The sequence below is a fragment of the Dermacentor andersoni genome, chromosome 1 (genome assembly GCF_023375885.2).
Source record: "Dermacentor andersoni chromosome 1, qqDerAnde1_hic_scaffold, whole genome shotgun sequence".
Lineage (NCBI taxonomy): Eukaryota > Metazoa > Arthropoda > Arachnida > Ixodida > Ixodidae > Dermacentor > Dermacentor andersoni.
The window spans coordinates 258370985-258386090 of NC_092814.1; the positions used below are offsets into that span (position 1 = coordinate 258370985).

At 45.0% G+C, this 15106-nt stretch overlaps 1 protein-coding gene across 4 annotated transcripts in view; it reads left to right on the plus strand.

Moving 5' to 3' along the window:
* The window catches only part of SPoCk (secretory pathway calcium atpase), a 138245-nt gene that overhangs the window by 74999 nt on the left and 48140 nt on the right, over window positions 1-15106 (plus strand). For all 4 annotated transcript variants that reach the window (XM_055063684.2, XM_055063683.2, XM_055063686.1 and 1 more), the window contains exons 18-20: window positions 8786-8952; window positions 14673-14741; window positions 14860-14976. In XM_055063684.2, coding sequence (XP_054919659.1) covers window positions 8786-8952; window positions 14673-14741; window positions 14860-14976 — 353 coding nt within the window. The remainder of the gene's footprint in view (window positions 1-8785; window positions 8953-14672; window positions 14742-14859; window positions 14977-15106) is intronic.

Below are 15106 nucleotides of genomic sequence, written 5' to 3' on the forward strand. Positions count from 1 at the left end.
ACCGCAACTTAAATAGAGCACAGGCAACCATGCTTCGCCTGTTACAGACCAATACGTACCCCTCCCTCACACGCTATCACATCGTATACCCCCACATCTAGCCAAGCCACACGTGCAAGATCTGTAAAACTCAATCAGCAACACTCCGCCACATGCTATGGGAGTGCGATCATCAATACCCAGACCTTATTCCCATGACTCTCTCGACGAGATGGTACGCCGCCCTGCGCAGCTCCCATCTCGACAACCAACTCTGGGCTACCCAGCAGTGGGCTACCCTACAAAGCGGTGAAGCGGCAAGACCTCGACGTCCCACCATGGGAGGCCTAGGTCTCTTTTTGGTCTGTTTGTGGTACTTTCATATTGTCACGTGGTCGTGACGTCAAAGAACACAGTAGCAATACTGTGAAAGGCAAAACTAGATTTTATTGGGCGAACCTGTGGCCACAAAACAGGCTACACTTACAGCACAACGAGAGCGCGAACACAGTCGGCGATCGTCGAAAATCTGATCAGCGGGTCAAGCGCGCCGGCTTTTATAGAGCAGTCTTCGAATGTTCCAGACTAATCGTTCGGACCCGCGTGCCTTCCACAAAGTTCTACACCATTCGCGTCAGGTGATGAAATCAGATAACATAAGGTTCGGTGACAACAGACAGCGGATAGAAGCATCGATAACTTTCCAGAAACTTCGGATACATGCAGGCGCGTCCCACGCTGTGCGATTACATTTGTTAGGCGGCGAAACGTGGTTGCCCAATAAAGATAAGTACACGTGTCAATATCATTGAAGATACCGCAAATCTATTGGAGGACTGCCCCTCCACAGGGGCGCCTTGCTCAGCAGGCGTTTGGTGTGTTGCGACACTACGTACCCCAGCACACGAGGGTTGGACCCTCCCGCATGTAGCCGTGTCAGGGGAAAGGGGGATCCTGGTGGTTGAACCGATACTGGGTGTTTGGACCTTCAAGGCCCCTCGGCGGAGGCAACACACCTCTTCGGCCTCTGCTTCACATAGACGGCACCTCCAGATCGATCCGCCTGGGGGAAATCGGCAGTCGCCTTTTCCTGTCCTCCTCTTCAATCTTCATCTTTCTCTCTCAGTTTTAATCTTTCCTGTCCTCTCTTTACTTCTTGCTTCCCAGTTTCTCGGCGGCTAGGGTTAACCTTGTGTGGCTAGCCAGTCTTGGTTATGCTGTATTTGATTATAGCAGCGATGTACGGCTGGCATTGGGGGGGCTTCCTTTGCGGGAACTTCTGTCACGTCCCCCTGTTGGGCTCCATGGTGGGTGGTTGGCATCGCTGCTGAAAACCCCATCTATACTTATGGAGAATGCTTTCCCTAAACTCTCTGATTGCCCTTAGAAACAAGGGCGCACCAAAGATGTCTTCCAGTTTTTGGACGCCAAATCCAGAACTTTCCTCGATTCCACATTATTCACTCTGAAAAGTCAGACGAACCAGTGCGAACCATTTCAACATTAATTGTTTCAAAGTATTTGACTGAACTTTTTGGTCCAGGTTATAAGGCATCGAGGAATGCAAGCAGTGATCTCCTCTTGGAGCTCCTCAATCAGAAGCAATGTAAGAAACTGCTGAAACTAGCGTCATTTGGGGAGACCTAAGTAACAGTAACCCTGCACCGTAAGACCACCCACGACGTTATCTCGGACGATGATTTGCTGGAGCTGACTGAGGCTGAACTCCTGGAGGGCTTTAGTGAACAGCATGTTATAAATGTTAAACAAAGTAAGATGAGGCAAGATGGCAAAGAAATCCAGACCAAGCACCTGATACTCCCCTTCAGCTCAAGTAGCCTTCCGGAGTCAATTAAGGCCGGGTATATCAAACTTCGTGTGAGGCGATACATGCCCAATCCTCTCAGATTCTTTAGGTGCCAAATGTTCGGCCACAGTTCACAGAACTGTCGAGGCCACCAAACTTATGCAAAATGCAGTGCCCATGAACACACCTCTGAATCTTGCGAGAACTCTCTCCACTGCGTAAACTGTAATGGAGAGCACACCGCGTACTCATGGTCGTGCCCATCCTGGAAAAGAGAACAGGAAATTGTAACAATTAAAGTAAAGGAAAACATAAGTTTCAAGGAGGCATGCAGGTGGGTGTCCTACCTGCCCAAGAACACTTTTGCCGATGTGACGCTTCAGGGGGCAGTGACACAACGGCTTCCGGTGGCTGTTCGGCCCACACGCAGTGAGCCGGCGATGACACCATCTGCCCCCTGGCGGGTGCAGCTAGTGCTGCTCCGCCACCTCAGCAGAAGGGGCCATTGACCTCCGGGCTGGTGGCCTCAAAGGCCTCGTCTGGCATGTCGAGTCCTTCATGTCAAACACAGCGCTTGCAAGAGCGTGTGTCCAACGCTTCGCAAGAGGCAATGGACACAACTAGCCAGACCGTGCCACCAGTGCCTAAGGAACGGCGAGATTCTCGCGATCGCTCAAAAAAAGACAAACCTCACGTCACACCGCCTGCAAAGGGCGCGTCAGCTAATCTCCATCTCTTAAACACACAGCACCAAACACGTTTATCATAATGGAAACACAAATACTACAATGGAATGTTAGAGGACTTCTTCATAACCTCGACGGCATTATAGAACTACTACACAACACAATCCAAAGTTATTGTGGGTTCAAGAGACACATCCCAAACCTGCAAACACCAATTTTCTTCGTAATTAGAACATCTTCCGAAAAGACTGAGACGAGGCTAACGCCTCCAGTGGTATAGCCATGGTAGCCGACAAGTCTGTAGCTTGCGGACATGTGGCCTTTCAGACGGCCCTTGAGGCAGCGTCAGTTTGGGCCATTCATATTAATATATTGGTCACTGTATGTTCTATACATATACCCCCAAACCATATTCTTAAATTTGATATAACCTCATTTATCAGCTTCGGGAGCCTTATATTCTTGTGGGAGATTTTAACGCTCATAATACGATGTGCGGAGACTCACGACGCGATGCAAGAGGTTGACACATTGAAAATCTCATTTTAACCTCCAATGTGTGCCTCCTCAATAAGAAAGAAGCAACGTATTATAATGCACATCATAATTCAGTCATCAATAGACCTGTCGATCGGCTCCACTTCTATCTTCCCTGATTTAGAATGGGGTCTAATAAAAAATCCATTCGGAAGTGATCACTTCCCAGTAACGCTGAACTTAGTAAACCAACATGACTTCCCTCCGCACGTCCCTCGCTGGAAACTGGCCTCAGCTGACTGTGAATGTTTTAAGGAATCCACCTGCTTATCACAAGATTTTATCGATAATTTTAGTATAGGTGATGCTGTTTCATACTTTACCACTATTATCATTGACGCCGCTGAAAAGTTCTATCCTCAAACAAGTAGCACTTCATTGAAAAGATGGGTCCCCTGGTAGAATGACGATTGCAGATAGGCATGAAGGAGACAAAATAAAGTGTGGGGCAAACTACACGAATGTCCTGCGGCCGAAAATTTAATACAATTTAAACATGTTAAATCCCAGGGAAGAAGGATACAACGACAGGCAAAGAGGGCAAGCTGGCCTGGCAGAGGTTTCTTTCAGCTATAAATTCGTATACTACTCAAGAGGCTAAAGTATTGGACGGGCTAAGGAGACTTAAGGGACAACAAATACATCTGTTGCCCCTGGTTGATAAAGAAGGAAACAGGTTGGAAGGCCAGGCCGACGCTCTCGGTGAACACTTCGAGCACTAATGCACTCTCGTGTGCATTCATACAGGAAACTCGGGTACCGTAGGGAGGCGTACTCATTTGCACACTCTTTGTCATTAAGATAAACACGCTTCGTACATTATAACCACCAGCTATCTTTAATTCCGTCTACATAGACGAATAGGTTTCAAATCCTGCAACCTTACAGTGTGTGAGAGACAAGTACAACAGTGCTTGAATAAAGTTTCTAAGTGGGCAGACGAAAACTGGTTCAAAGTGAACCCCAACAAAAGTTCTTGTGTTCTTTTCACCAGGAAGAAAGGGCTTGCTGCAGATCCCACTGTTGAAATGTATGGGCAGCAAGTACCTGTGAACAAAGAGCACAAGTTTTTAGGTATCATACTTGACTGTAAACTTACTTTCATTTCACACATGAGATATCTCAAAGTTAAATGCCAGAAACAATGAACTTATTGAAAATTTTGTCTCACACATCCTGTGGCAGCGACAGGAAATGTTTAATGAATCTTCACAAGAGCTTAATTCGATGATGATTGGACTATGGTGCTGTGGTATATCACTCTGCCGTCCAGAGCATGCTAAAGATGTTAGACCCTGTCCACCATCTGCGTATCTGTCTGGCCACTGGTGCATTTAGAACAAGCGCTGTCGAAAGTCTGTACGTAGAGTCAGATGAGTGGTCACTCCATTTTCAGAGAACGTACATCAACTTTACCTATTTTCTGAAAGTGCACTCTAATCAGGAACATCCGTCTTCTACAACCCTTAACAACTTGACGTGTGCAACACTTTTTCGTAATAGACCCTCTATGAGACTACCTTTCTCACTGCGTGTGAGAGAACTGAATGTGTCCCACTTCTCGAACATCACCTAATGCCCCCAGCTAAGCTCTTACCACCCTGGGAGTGGCAGGTTATAGAATGTGATTTATCCTTCCTAGAGGTCGCAAAGCATGCTCCTGAGCTTGAAATCGCATTGCATTTTCGTGAACTTAATCGAAGTACTCTTGCTTCGAGTTCTACACAGACACATCAAATTCCCATGCTGGCGTATCTTACGCTCCTGTTGTCCCTCTTTTTCCAAATCTGACGTATTGAACCCCCATACAAGTATCTTTACTGCAGAAGCCTATATGGTACTGTCTGCGGTAAAACATATAAAGAAATTAACACTTGAGAGAACAATAATTAGGCCTTGTAAAAGTGTTAATGTCTTTGCAATAGCATACAAATCCTGTTTTTATTGAACTTTACTCACTCTTGTGTAACATTTATTTATCTCATAGTCATGTAGTAGTATGCTGGGTTCCTGGCCTTAGAGGAATCGAAGGTAACGTGCTTGCCGACGAAATCGCCAAATCAATAGCACCGCAAGGTATTAATTGTTCTGCTGCCACCCCTCGCGGAGATCTGAAGCTTTTCCTGTCTCTTCTTTTTCCCCCTTGCTTTATTGCTGTGTGCTGTGCATGAGAACAGCTGACCAGCGGTAGAAATCAGTGCTACAGGAACACTGAGGCAGACGCAAGCGTATCACAGAGCATGATCACATTCTGGAACACGGTAGAAAATGACACAGCTTCGTTCTCTCTATGCGCACCTGCACAATGTGGGAACAGTCAGACAAAACGGAAGTACATCTCTCTTGCTACGGTACGAAGTAAAACAAAGACACGCTGACTTTCGGTTTCTTGGTTTTGTTATTTTCTAAAATTTAATTCATCTGTCAAAGCAACAGACTAAACAAACACTGCACCAGGACAAATTTTTCCCGAACCAGGACAAATTTTTCTTCAACTACGAAGCTTTGTTTCTAAGAAACCCGTGTGCTTTTCCTTTGTAGCTTTGGGCTACATACAGGTGGATGTCAATTTTTCCTTTCATGAACCTTCCTTCACCTTGCGGAATTCCGCAGATCTGAGGAGATGAAAATGCATGCAGTCCTACCTTAGCTGCCGATCGTCACGACTTGGAGATTGCCAACCTCTTGAATGTGACAATCTTTTGACTTCTAGGTAAGATAAGAGCCCATTAGTTCTAATGATGATTTTCTATCTGGGGCAAAGAGAAGGAACCAGTCTTGGGTGGAGGCCACCATGAGCCGCAAGCTTGGAAACTTAATAATGGCCATTGCCGAGCAGTTCCAGGTGCTAGAGTCAATATTCGGACTCTCTGTGCACAAGGACATTTGCTAACAGTTCTACATAAGAGATTTACTTTTTCGCATGGCTTGTGCAACCTTGATGTCACAGGCTGCGAACATTTATGACCACATGTCCCCATAATTTGAAGATTTAAATCTGCTGCTATTATCAGGCTACCACTAAGTGGGAAACTAAGAAATAGCAACACAATACTGAGAACTTGCCAACAGCTGCAATTGTGGAAGCTGTAGCCAACATCAGCAAGCATCAGGCGTTTTTGATGCCACAGTCAGTTGATTACTGAATCTAACGGTGATTCTGGTGAACAGCCTTTGAAAATGGCAGTTACACAGTGTAAGCAAATTATGTGCTGTCTAAATTCTTTCTGAAATATTGTTTCTTTTCCTGAAGCCATCATTATTTTCTCAAATACCCCAAGTACCCAGTAGCAGAGTGTAGCAAAGTACTATATTGCCCAATTTTTAAATCTCCCCATTTTTATGGGTTTTAAGTGAGAAAATTACGCACAGCTTAATCTGACAGGTAGCCAATTCTTATAACAAGAAAACAATAGCATGGACTCAATTTCGATGATTACAAAAGAATGAAACATGGAATTTGCCTTTGTGCTGTGTACTACATTTGAGTTTCCACATTTCTTGAGAGACTTTGCAACCGTTGTGAATAAGATGGTGACCCACACCTCGGAATAGCCACGTTCCAGTTTTAGCAATGCTGCAAACGCACGTAATACATTATGTTGCTGTCTGTTTGGTTTCTACTGCACCATGCTCTCAGCAATGATATCACATCATGATTAGCACTTACAGCACCATAAATAAATGTTCTAAAGTCCTACATGTTTTCCTGCTCACTTAAATCTAAGTGCCAGCTGAAATAATCTAGCACTACAGAAATAATCTGTGTGCCAGACTATGTTCACCCCTTTCGTGCCTTGGACGAGCTGGGATCATCTAAGAGTTTCTGTTAAAAATGGCCAAGGACAAGCTCAGCTTGTCAGTAGTAGTTTGCTTTTTCCAGCAATGCCATGGACAAGCCTTGTTTTGTCTCAGTCCTTAGTCTTGCTTTTGGTAGATGGAGCACACAATCCATGGGATAGCACAAGCACAAGTGAATCTGTGGAGGGAAAACATTCTTTCTGAGGAGGTAAAACATATCGGCAGCTGTGGTCTTTCAAAATAACTTCCCATTTTTTAGCTGAATTTGGCAAACTAGCATGGTACGGGAGAGAGAGAAGTGGTTCTTGTGGGGAAGGATAAAAGGCTAGCGCTATTTTCTGCAACCCATGCGGGAGCACGGCTGAGCACCAGCAGGGTGGAGGGGATGGGATTAAAAGAGAGAGAGAAGGTAGGAGGGAGAAAGGTAGAGGGTCGTAGAGATGGAAGCGAAGTAGTGGCCGATCAGGAAGCCCGAGGTGGTGGGATGGCCGTTAGGCCATCCGTCTTTGTAGAAATGTCCTATAGTCTCGCCGAGAGCCCCGACGAGTCGAGGTACTCGACGACACTTGGGAAGGCTGGTAGCTGATTACGACAGGGGAAGAGGATATCTTCCTGTCGTGAACATGGGAGCCCCAGGCGGTGGAACTCTTGCAGAAGTCGACCGCGTTGCTGCAGGTGAGCAGGGCAGGCCAGCAGGAGGTGCTCGAGAGTTTCTGGTTCACCACAGGAGGCACAGGCTGGCGAGGTGGCTTTCCCAAGGCGGTGCCGGCGGGCTGCCGTCCAGTAGCAGCCAACTCGCAGTCAGAGCAGCAACGAGGCATCCCTTCGTAGGAGGCCGTGCTGTGGAAGAGGCCGTGGAGGCCGGCCTAGGGATACCCGTTTGTCCGGGTGGCAGGCGATGATGTGTTGGCGCAGCCTGTGTCTCCAGAAGTCTGCGGCCGTTACAGCAGGGCTGAGTGCGACGCTTGAGTGGTGGGCACTTTTTGCCAGAGTGTCCGCCTCTTCATTGCCTAAGATCCCCACGTGTGCCGGTAGCCAATGCAGAGATACTGAGCATCCTGCGTCCTGAAGGGCCGTCAGTCTTGAAGAGAGCAGCGCTACCCCAAGGCTAGCCCTCTCAGGGTTCTGCAGGCAGAACATCGTCGTCTTGGAGTCGCAGAAGATGGCTGCCGGGGTCGCTGGTAGCTCCTCTGCAAGTAGGTCCACAGCAAGGTAGAATCCTGCTAACTCTGCTGCGGTAGAACTTGCGTGCCCCGGGAGACGGCACAGCTTGCTCTTTCGTAGGGCCGGTGCAACGCAGGCTGCTGTGGATGAGCCAGTCTCCGGTATCACGGATCCGTCGACGAAGATGTGAAGGTGGTCCCAAAGTCTCTCTTGGAGGAGAGAGGCTGCCATCTGCTGTAGGGCACATGTTGGGGAACGGTTCTTCGAGACACCTGGCAGCTCCATTGAGATAGGGATTGGTACGGGAGGGGTTGATCCAAGTGGCAAACATTTAATCCTCACACCAACATGTTTTATCCCAGCGCCAGCACAAATAGGCCACGCACCAGTGAATTTAGTCCACGCGCCAGCATGTTTATGCCAAGTGCCAGCAGCTTTAATACATGTGCCAGTCAATTTAATTAATGCGAAAATACAGCAAAATTTTCCTTAGTGCCAAAACTATGGGGAGCGGAGACTCTTGACAGACAGACAGATGGGTTCGTCCATGCGCCCCGTCCGTCATGAATTTCCACCCCCAGTTTTGGCCGCAGCACTAAGGAAAATTGTTTCTTGGTGTAGTGTTTCAAGAATTTATAGCTTCTCAATTTCTTAATGACATTTCTTGCTAATAATAAATGTTTTAGTAGCTAGCTTGGTATATGCAGCTGTTTATTGAGCATTATTGAACTGGTTGAAAGCTAAAGTTTGCCTTGTCACTTTCTCTGCCTTTTCTTACCTTTATGTTTACTGTGGTATCCTGCTATTCTAGGCTTTGCAGCGGAACAACTACATTGTAGGAATGACTGGTGATGGTGTGAATGATGGAGTTGCTTTGAAGAAAGCTGACATTGGTATTGCCATGGGCAAAATTGGCACGGATGTTTGTAAGGAAGCAGCTGACATGATTCTTGTTGATGACGACTTCTCCACCATCATGTAAGCGATGCTTTACATGTAATCAGATTTCCTTTATTCAGTAATGTCATGCAGCTGTCTTTATGAAAAATGTGTAAAAGTTTCACTGTAATTGAAATGTAAATATTGTGTGCTCATCTTGCTTCCAAAGTATGGCTAATGACACTATTTTTACTTTTTTTTCATACATTTCAATTTGTTGTAAAAGGCTTCCCTAACTGGCAGGCAGCAACAGCTTTATCAGGATGCCTAGCATAAGTAGTTTGTTGCACTGTTTGTGCAGGATATAAACTGTCCAGAAAAATCATTTTTTATAATAACTGGGTGTTAAAGATTTTTTGTTGAATAGGTTCACTTTACAGGCTTTTCAGCAATCTGTCATCTGTTAACCACTGTCACGTGGTGACCAGGTGGCATTCGAAAATCTGAAGGGACTCTTATTTTTTCACACAACTTTACACGTAGCCAGTGATAATTTAACTCATGAAATGTTCAAATCAATTTCTTATGATTCAAATTATGAGCTGTGGATTTGAGGAGTTTGAGTGAATATGAGCCGTTTTCAAGCTCACTCACTGTGAGACCATATTTACTGAAAGGCAACCTTTTTTTTTTTCCATATTGGCTCCTTAACGAGCTCCTCACCATGCCATGTCTGAAATTTTGGTTATGCACTGATAGAAGTCCTTTGCCGGAGCCTACTATCCTAATAATTTTTTAAACGGCTTAGTAATAGCAGAAATAGAAGCAAATCAAATTTTTTGGTGTAATGCTGTAAGGATGCTAGCTACCCTCTTGGCCAGAGAGGTGTTGTCTCGTTTCCTTCATCAGCGAGCACAAACGTTCCTCCCCTGCCTTCTCCCATATCATAGCCAAGGGACCATGCGATATTTGAGTTGCGACCTCCTTGCCTCCTGCATTTTTGTCACTTCCTGTCTTGCAGTGCACTGCATTTTTGGTGGTGTCCTCTGTGATTCATGAGAATTGCCGAGTTCATATTATTGCTGGCACTTTGTGGAAACCAACATGTGCAACAGAACTGATGCCAGCGGCCTCTATGCTTGCTGGGAGAGATGCTTCTCCAAGAAGAGCATGCAGGCTTTCAATTGAGTTTTCAGCTGTTTAACGGCGTAAATCGGTGTAATAATTTACAAACACAATTGTCACTGCATGATAGACACCACACTCGTCTTTGCAATATCCAAAATTTGGTGACAGACCCGCCGTGGTTGCTCAGTGGCTATGGTGTTAGGCTGCTGAGTACGAGGTCGCGGGATCGAATCCCGGCCACGGCGGCCGCATTTCGATGGGGGCGAAATGCGAAAACACCGGTGTACTTAGATTTAGGTGCACGTTAAAGAACCCCAGGTGGTCGAAATTTCCGGAGTCCCCCACTACGGCGTGCCTCATAATCAGAAAGTGGTTTTGGCATGTAAAACCCCATAATTTAATTTTAAAATTTGGTGACAGGTGTCCTTTATTCCTTAAAGGGTCACATCTTTTTAGAAATGCACTATAACACATGGCATATTGTTGAATATTGTCCAATAATAAAACTAAAGCAACTCGAGTCCATATTTTGTAATGTTCCATTTTACATCTTTATCATATGTCGCTCAGAGGGGCTGCGTCCAGCAAAGATGGCAATGCATTGGCCTACAAGACACATCTGAACCAATGAAAAACGGCTACAAGAATGGAAAATGAAGTGCATGGGTAGGGAATATGACAGCGAGGCATGCCTTGTGAGTGCCCGCATGCAAACTCAGTTGCGTGCACCCTTTAGAAAAGTAAAGCAAGTGATAAATTTGCAGTAATCAATTGTTTTATCACTATACACAATTCTATCAGTTCTTGCATGTCTTTCAAAAGGACATACAAGCACAGAAGTATTGCCAGTTTGCAAGCGCCAGCCTGTAAACAAAGTAATCGCACATCTACAGGAGAGCCATGCAGGCAAGCATCTCACACTCGTGCGAAAGATGAGAAACGACATAGCAGTCAGTTTTCGTAACAGCTGTAACTCAAAACAATGCGCACAAGAGTGCCAATAATAAAGTATGCAAGTGCGGACGTAAGCATGCAGCTGTAAACTAAATGAAGCTGGATTACTCCTAAACCACCACAGTGGCAGCCTCCATAGTGCGAAGCGAAAAATCAGTTCTGACGGAAACCAAGGAGTGACAGCACAATAAGAAATTGTTTAGAAGTCATGGGAGGTTGCAGTACCTGCAGACCAATGCTACGCTGCACTTCAGTCCAAAAAGGCATGTTTTTTTTAAACATTCAGTAACCACTGTACATATATGGCGGCAACCCTCAAAGGTTTGACAAGGGCTTTTTGTGATAATGATACATGAACAACCAATGTAGTTGCTGTAAATTTGAGACCAGGATTGATATAGTTGACTCCCGTTACAACGGACCCTGATAATCCGACAAAATAACGTCCGTTTTATCCGAAATACGTAATATCTGAAACGCTTCACTTCGGAAACTTTCGTTGTGATGTCTAACAAATTTATTGTAAAGAGTGAGTGACGAACCTCCACAATAAAAAAAAAAAAAAATCAGAGTTTCGCCCGAAAGGCAAAGCATCGATTGCGATTGCAAATTAAGCAAGCTAAGCATGGCAGGAGCAGTGAGTGAATTGACCTTTGTGCTGTCTCTCACTTCAGTGCGAACTAAACGTCGAAAGCACAGCGCATACAAAGCTACTGGCACTGGACGCACTTTGTCAACATCATGAATCACTTTGAAGAAATGAGACCCGCGCGGCGTGCACTTTCTTGCAGATCACTTTCAAGACGTGGCGCCTGCGCAGTAAGCAGCAGCCGCCGGAGTAGACCCCCCCCCTCTTTCGCTACCCTCCCCCCTTCTTTCCTTGCGCGCACGATATTGAGCCGTGATCGTCAGCTTACCCTCGCAAGTCATTTGTCAGCCCATGTCGGCACGGCAAAAGTACGTCTTATAAGCCCGATTTGGAAAAAATTGCTGCTAATTTCATCCCCTGTAGCCAGTAGTCCGTTGTAGCGGGGCATGTTAAAAGTGAACTTCGTTGCATTAATAAAATAGGTAGTACAAACTAAGGCTGAAGTACGGTCCATTATATCCGAAAGTCTGTTGTAAGCGGGTCCATTGTAACAGGCGTAGGCTGTATCTTCAAGCTGGGGCTAATATATCAAGATTCATGGTTAGTTAGCATGCCTTGAGCCCTGGTCGGCTTTAATTGCACAATTTTAATCTTTGTGCTAATTCACTAATTAGGAAGCTCACTAGTGAAAATCAGTTACAGAATTTATTGGAAGTTATTGCCCAATTATTAGCCACTGCTGTAATTTTAGCCGGCAAAAATTTGTATTTTGTCTAGAGTCTTCCGTTTTCAATATTTGAAGACTGTCAATGCTAAAACACCCAGTATTGTGATGATGAGTCCCCTTCAAGGAAAAGTCGGGCAACAGCATGAATCGAAGACTTGCAATTGTTTAGGATATATAGTAGACTTCCATTAATTCGACTCCAGTTAACTTGATTTTTGGTGAATTCGATCCTAAAATTGGCTTTCGCTGAATGATTTGAACTTCACCAGTCAGCACACAAGCATCTGACCCCCATAGTGAGCCTGATAGCGACCACTTTAGTAGCAGCGTCTGTCCCAACGGAGCTTAGGGGTCATTGGATATGTTGAACATGCGTCATCTTGTTGAAAACGCTTATTTTTGGGCCATACTAGGTAGATGTTTAAGCAATAACCATAGCTCACAATGTCTGATTACGATATTTACCTGATTCATATGAGCTACTTTTTTTCTTTTAAAGAAAATCGAGCGTAATATTGCCTGCACAATGCAGTTGTGCACGTAACCTAACCACCTTCGCAATGGTCGTATTCTGGACCGCATAACACGGATATATTGCGGTGGAGCTAATTTTAACCCTTTGTGGGTCGAATTATTTTGAAAAAAACTTTCCCAGGTGGTCAAATTACTTTATTTCAGATCTTGAATGTACAAAATGTATAAAGTCGGGAATAAATAGTAAAAAATAATTAGGAACAGTATTTTGGTGTCGGCATCACTGAGAACTGCAAAATGTTCAGTAGTATTTCCGAGCATGGTACTCCTTGAAACACGGGTCTACGCACAGCGCTTTATCGCAATCTGCACACCTAAAATGCGTGTCTGTTCTCTTGGAGCGAGGAGTTGTGTTGGCGTACACGACACCTCTGCGTGCGGCTGCCTTGGGCAGAGGTCTGAGGCACCCTCTCGCGTAAGCGCGTTGCCGCAGAGAGCGAGAATACCTCGTGAGCGGTGGTGATAAGCAAGCTAAGAGCAGTGCCAATCAAGATAGAAATCAACTTCCTCCGCCCCTGCGAGAGCCTGCCGACAAAGAAAAAAATTGACGTTTCGCGCGCCTCCGTTGCGATCACGCGGCGGAACCGAAACCGCGAAAGCGCGTTGCCACTGAAAGCGAGAACATCTCGCGACGGCACTGATAAACAAGCTAAGAGCAGCGACAATCAAGATAGAAATCAACTTCCACCACCCTGCAAGAGAGTGCCGACAAAGAAAAAATTGACGTTTCGCGCGCCTTCGTTGCGATCCCGCGGCGAAACCGAAACCGCCAAAGGGGCGTTGCCGCAGTCTGAGCGACGCGCCGAAGCTAGCAATCAGTTCTGTTTATCTCCCCAAGAAGGTAGCGCCGATTTCAAACGCATCTTGTAAGTGCTGAGAGGTGGCAGCACCTCCCGGTGAGCACGCATCGTCATTATGGCGCGAAATTTCAAACGGAGGGTCGGAACCGTACCCGTACGGCTAAGACCTTGCGGGACAGAAAACCGTCGCCGTACATGTACGGCAAAAACCGTCAAAGGGTTAAAAACCGCGTTGCAAAGCTGACTTCAGGAAACCAGCTGCTTTCGTGCAACAATATCTTTTGCTTAAAATATCGGGTGCGTGTTATATTTCTACTTTAAGAGCTGCAATCTGATTCCTACATTAGTTTTTTGCATATGATTTGGGGGCATTTCGAATAGGGCAAATGTTGTCAAATGAATCAGCAGTGTTTAGAACAGGGCAAATACTGCCAAATGAATCAGCAGTGTATTTTGGCATTTTTTCTGCATCTTGTTTAATTTGACCCGCTGGATAATTCTATCAATTTCGCCAGTTCTATCAGGGTCGAATTAATGGAAGGCGACTGTAGTTGTATTACATTGGGATGCATATGCCCAAACTTCCTGTTACTTTCTGCAGTAGTGGATTTCCATAACACTCTGGAGCCACCTCCTTGTAAACATAGCCTTGTTTTGTGTGAGACCACATTGTGTGGGAACATTGCCCTGACACAAAATCTGGCTGCTTTCACTTGTCGAGAAATGTTTGACCTGCATATTGACAGAACTTGCACATTTTCTGTTGTGCAGCCACACATGTTGAAGCTGCACCGTTTTCCTAGCCTGAAGACCTAAGGCTTCCCAAATGGCCCTCAAATATTTTGGTGTGCCCTTTGCAGCTTTTGGGCATAGATCTGTTTTCTGCTTATTTTCATTTTACAAGTGTTCAATTTTACATAATTAGTGTGTATGTTCAAGTTTTCAAATGTTACTGTCCAACATTCTGTTGTCTTTGCATTAGTACATTTTCACATGAATCCAATGAAATCCTTGCACTACTCTGCAATACTCTTATTTGTGGCAGACATTATGTACACATTTTCTTGTTTCTTTTTTGCTTCTTCAGGGCAGCAATTGAAGAAGGAAAAGGCATATTTTACAACATCAGAAATTTTGTTACGTTCCAGCTAAGCACGTATGTCTAAACTCACTTGATTTGGATAATTTGTCTGCTTTGTTTGTTGTTTCTACTGTGAAATATAGTGTTGTTATTTGTTGTCTGACCTGAAGTTATTTAAATTTTTTTCCACCAGGAGCATTGCAGCTCTTTCTCTAATTGCATTGTCCACACTAATGAAGATTCCCAACCCTCTGAATGCAATGCAAATTCTTTGGATAAACATCATCATGGATGGACCACCAGCACAGAGGTTGTATTGTTATGCCTGCACATTTTTTATTTGATTTTTGCAGTTTTATAAACTTATGTAATCCCCAAATTAACCACTTTAAGGCAGTTACATAAGTTTATGTAGTTAGCAAAGTGTCTGCATTGTGCTT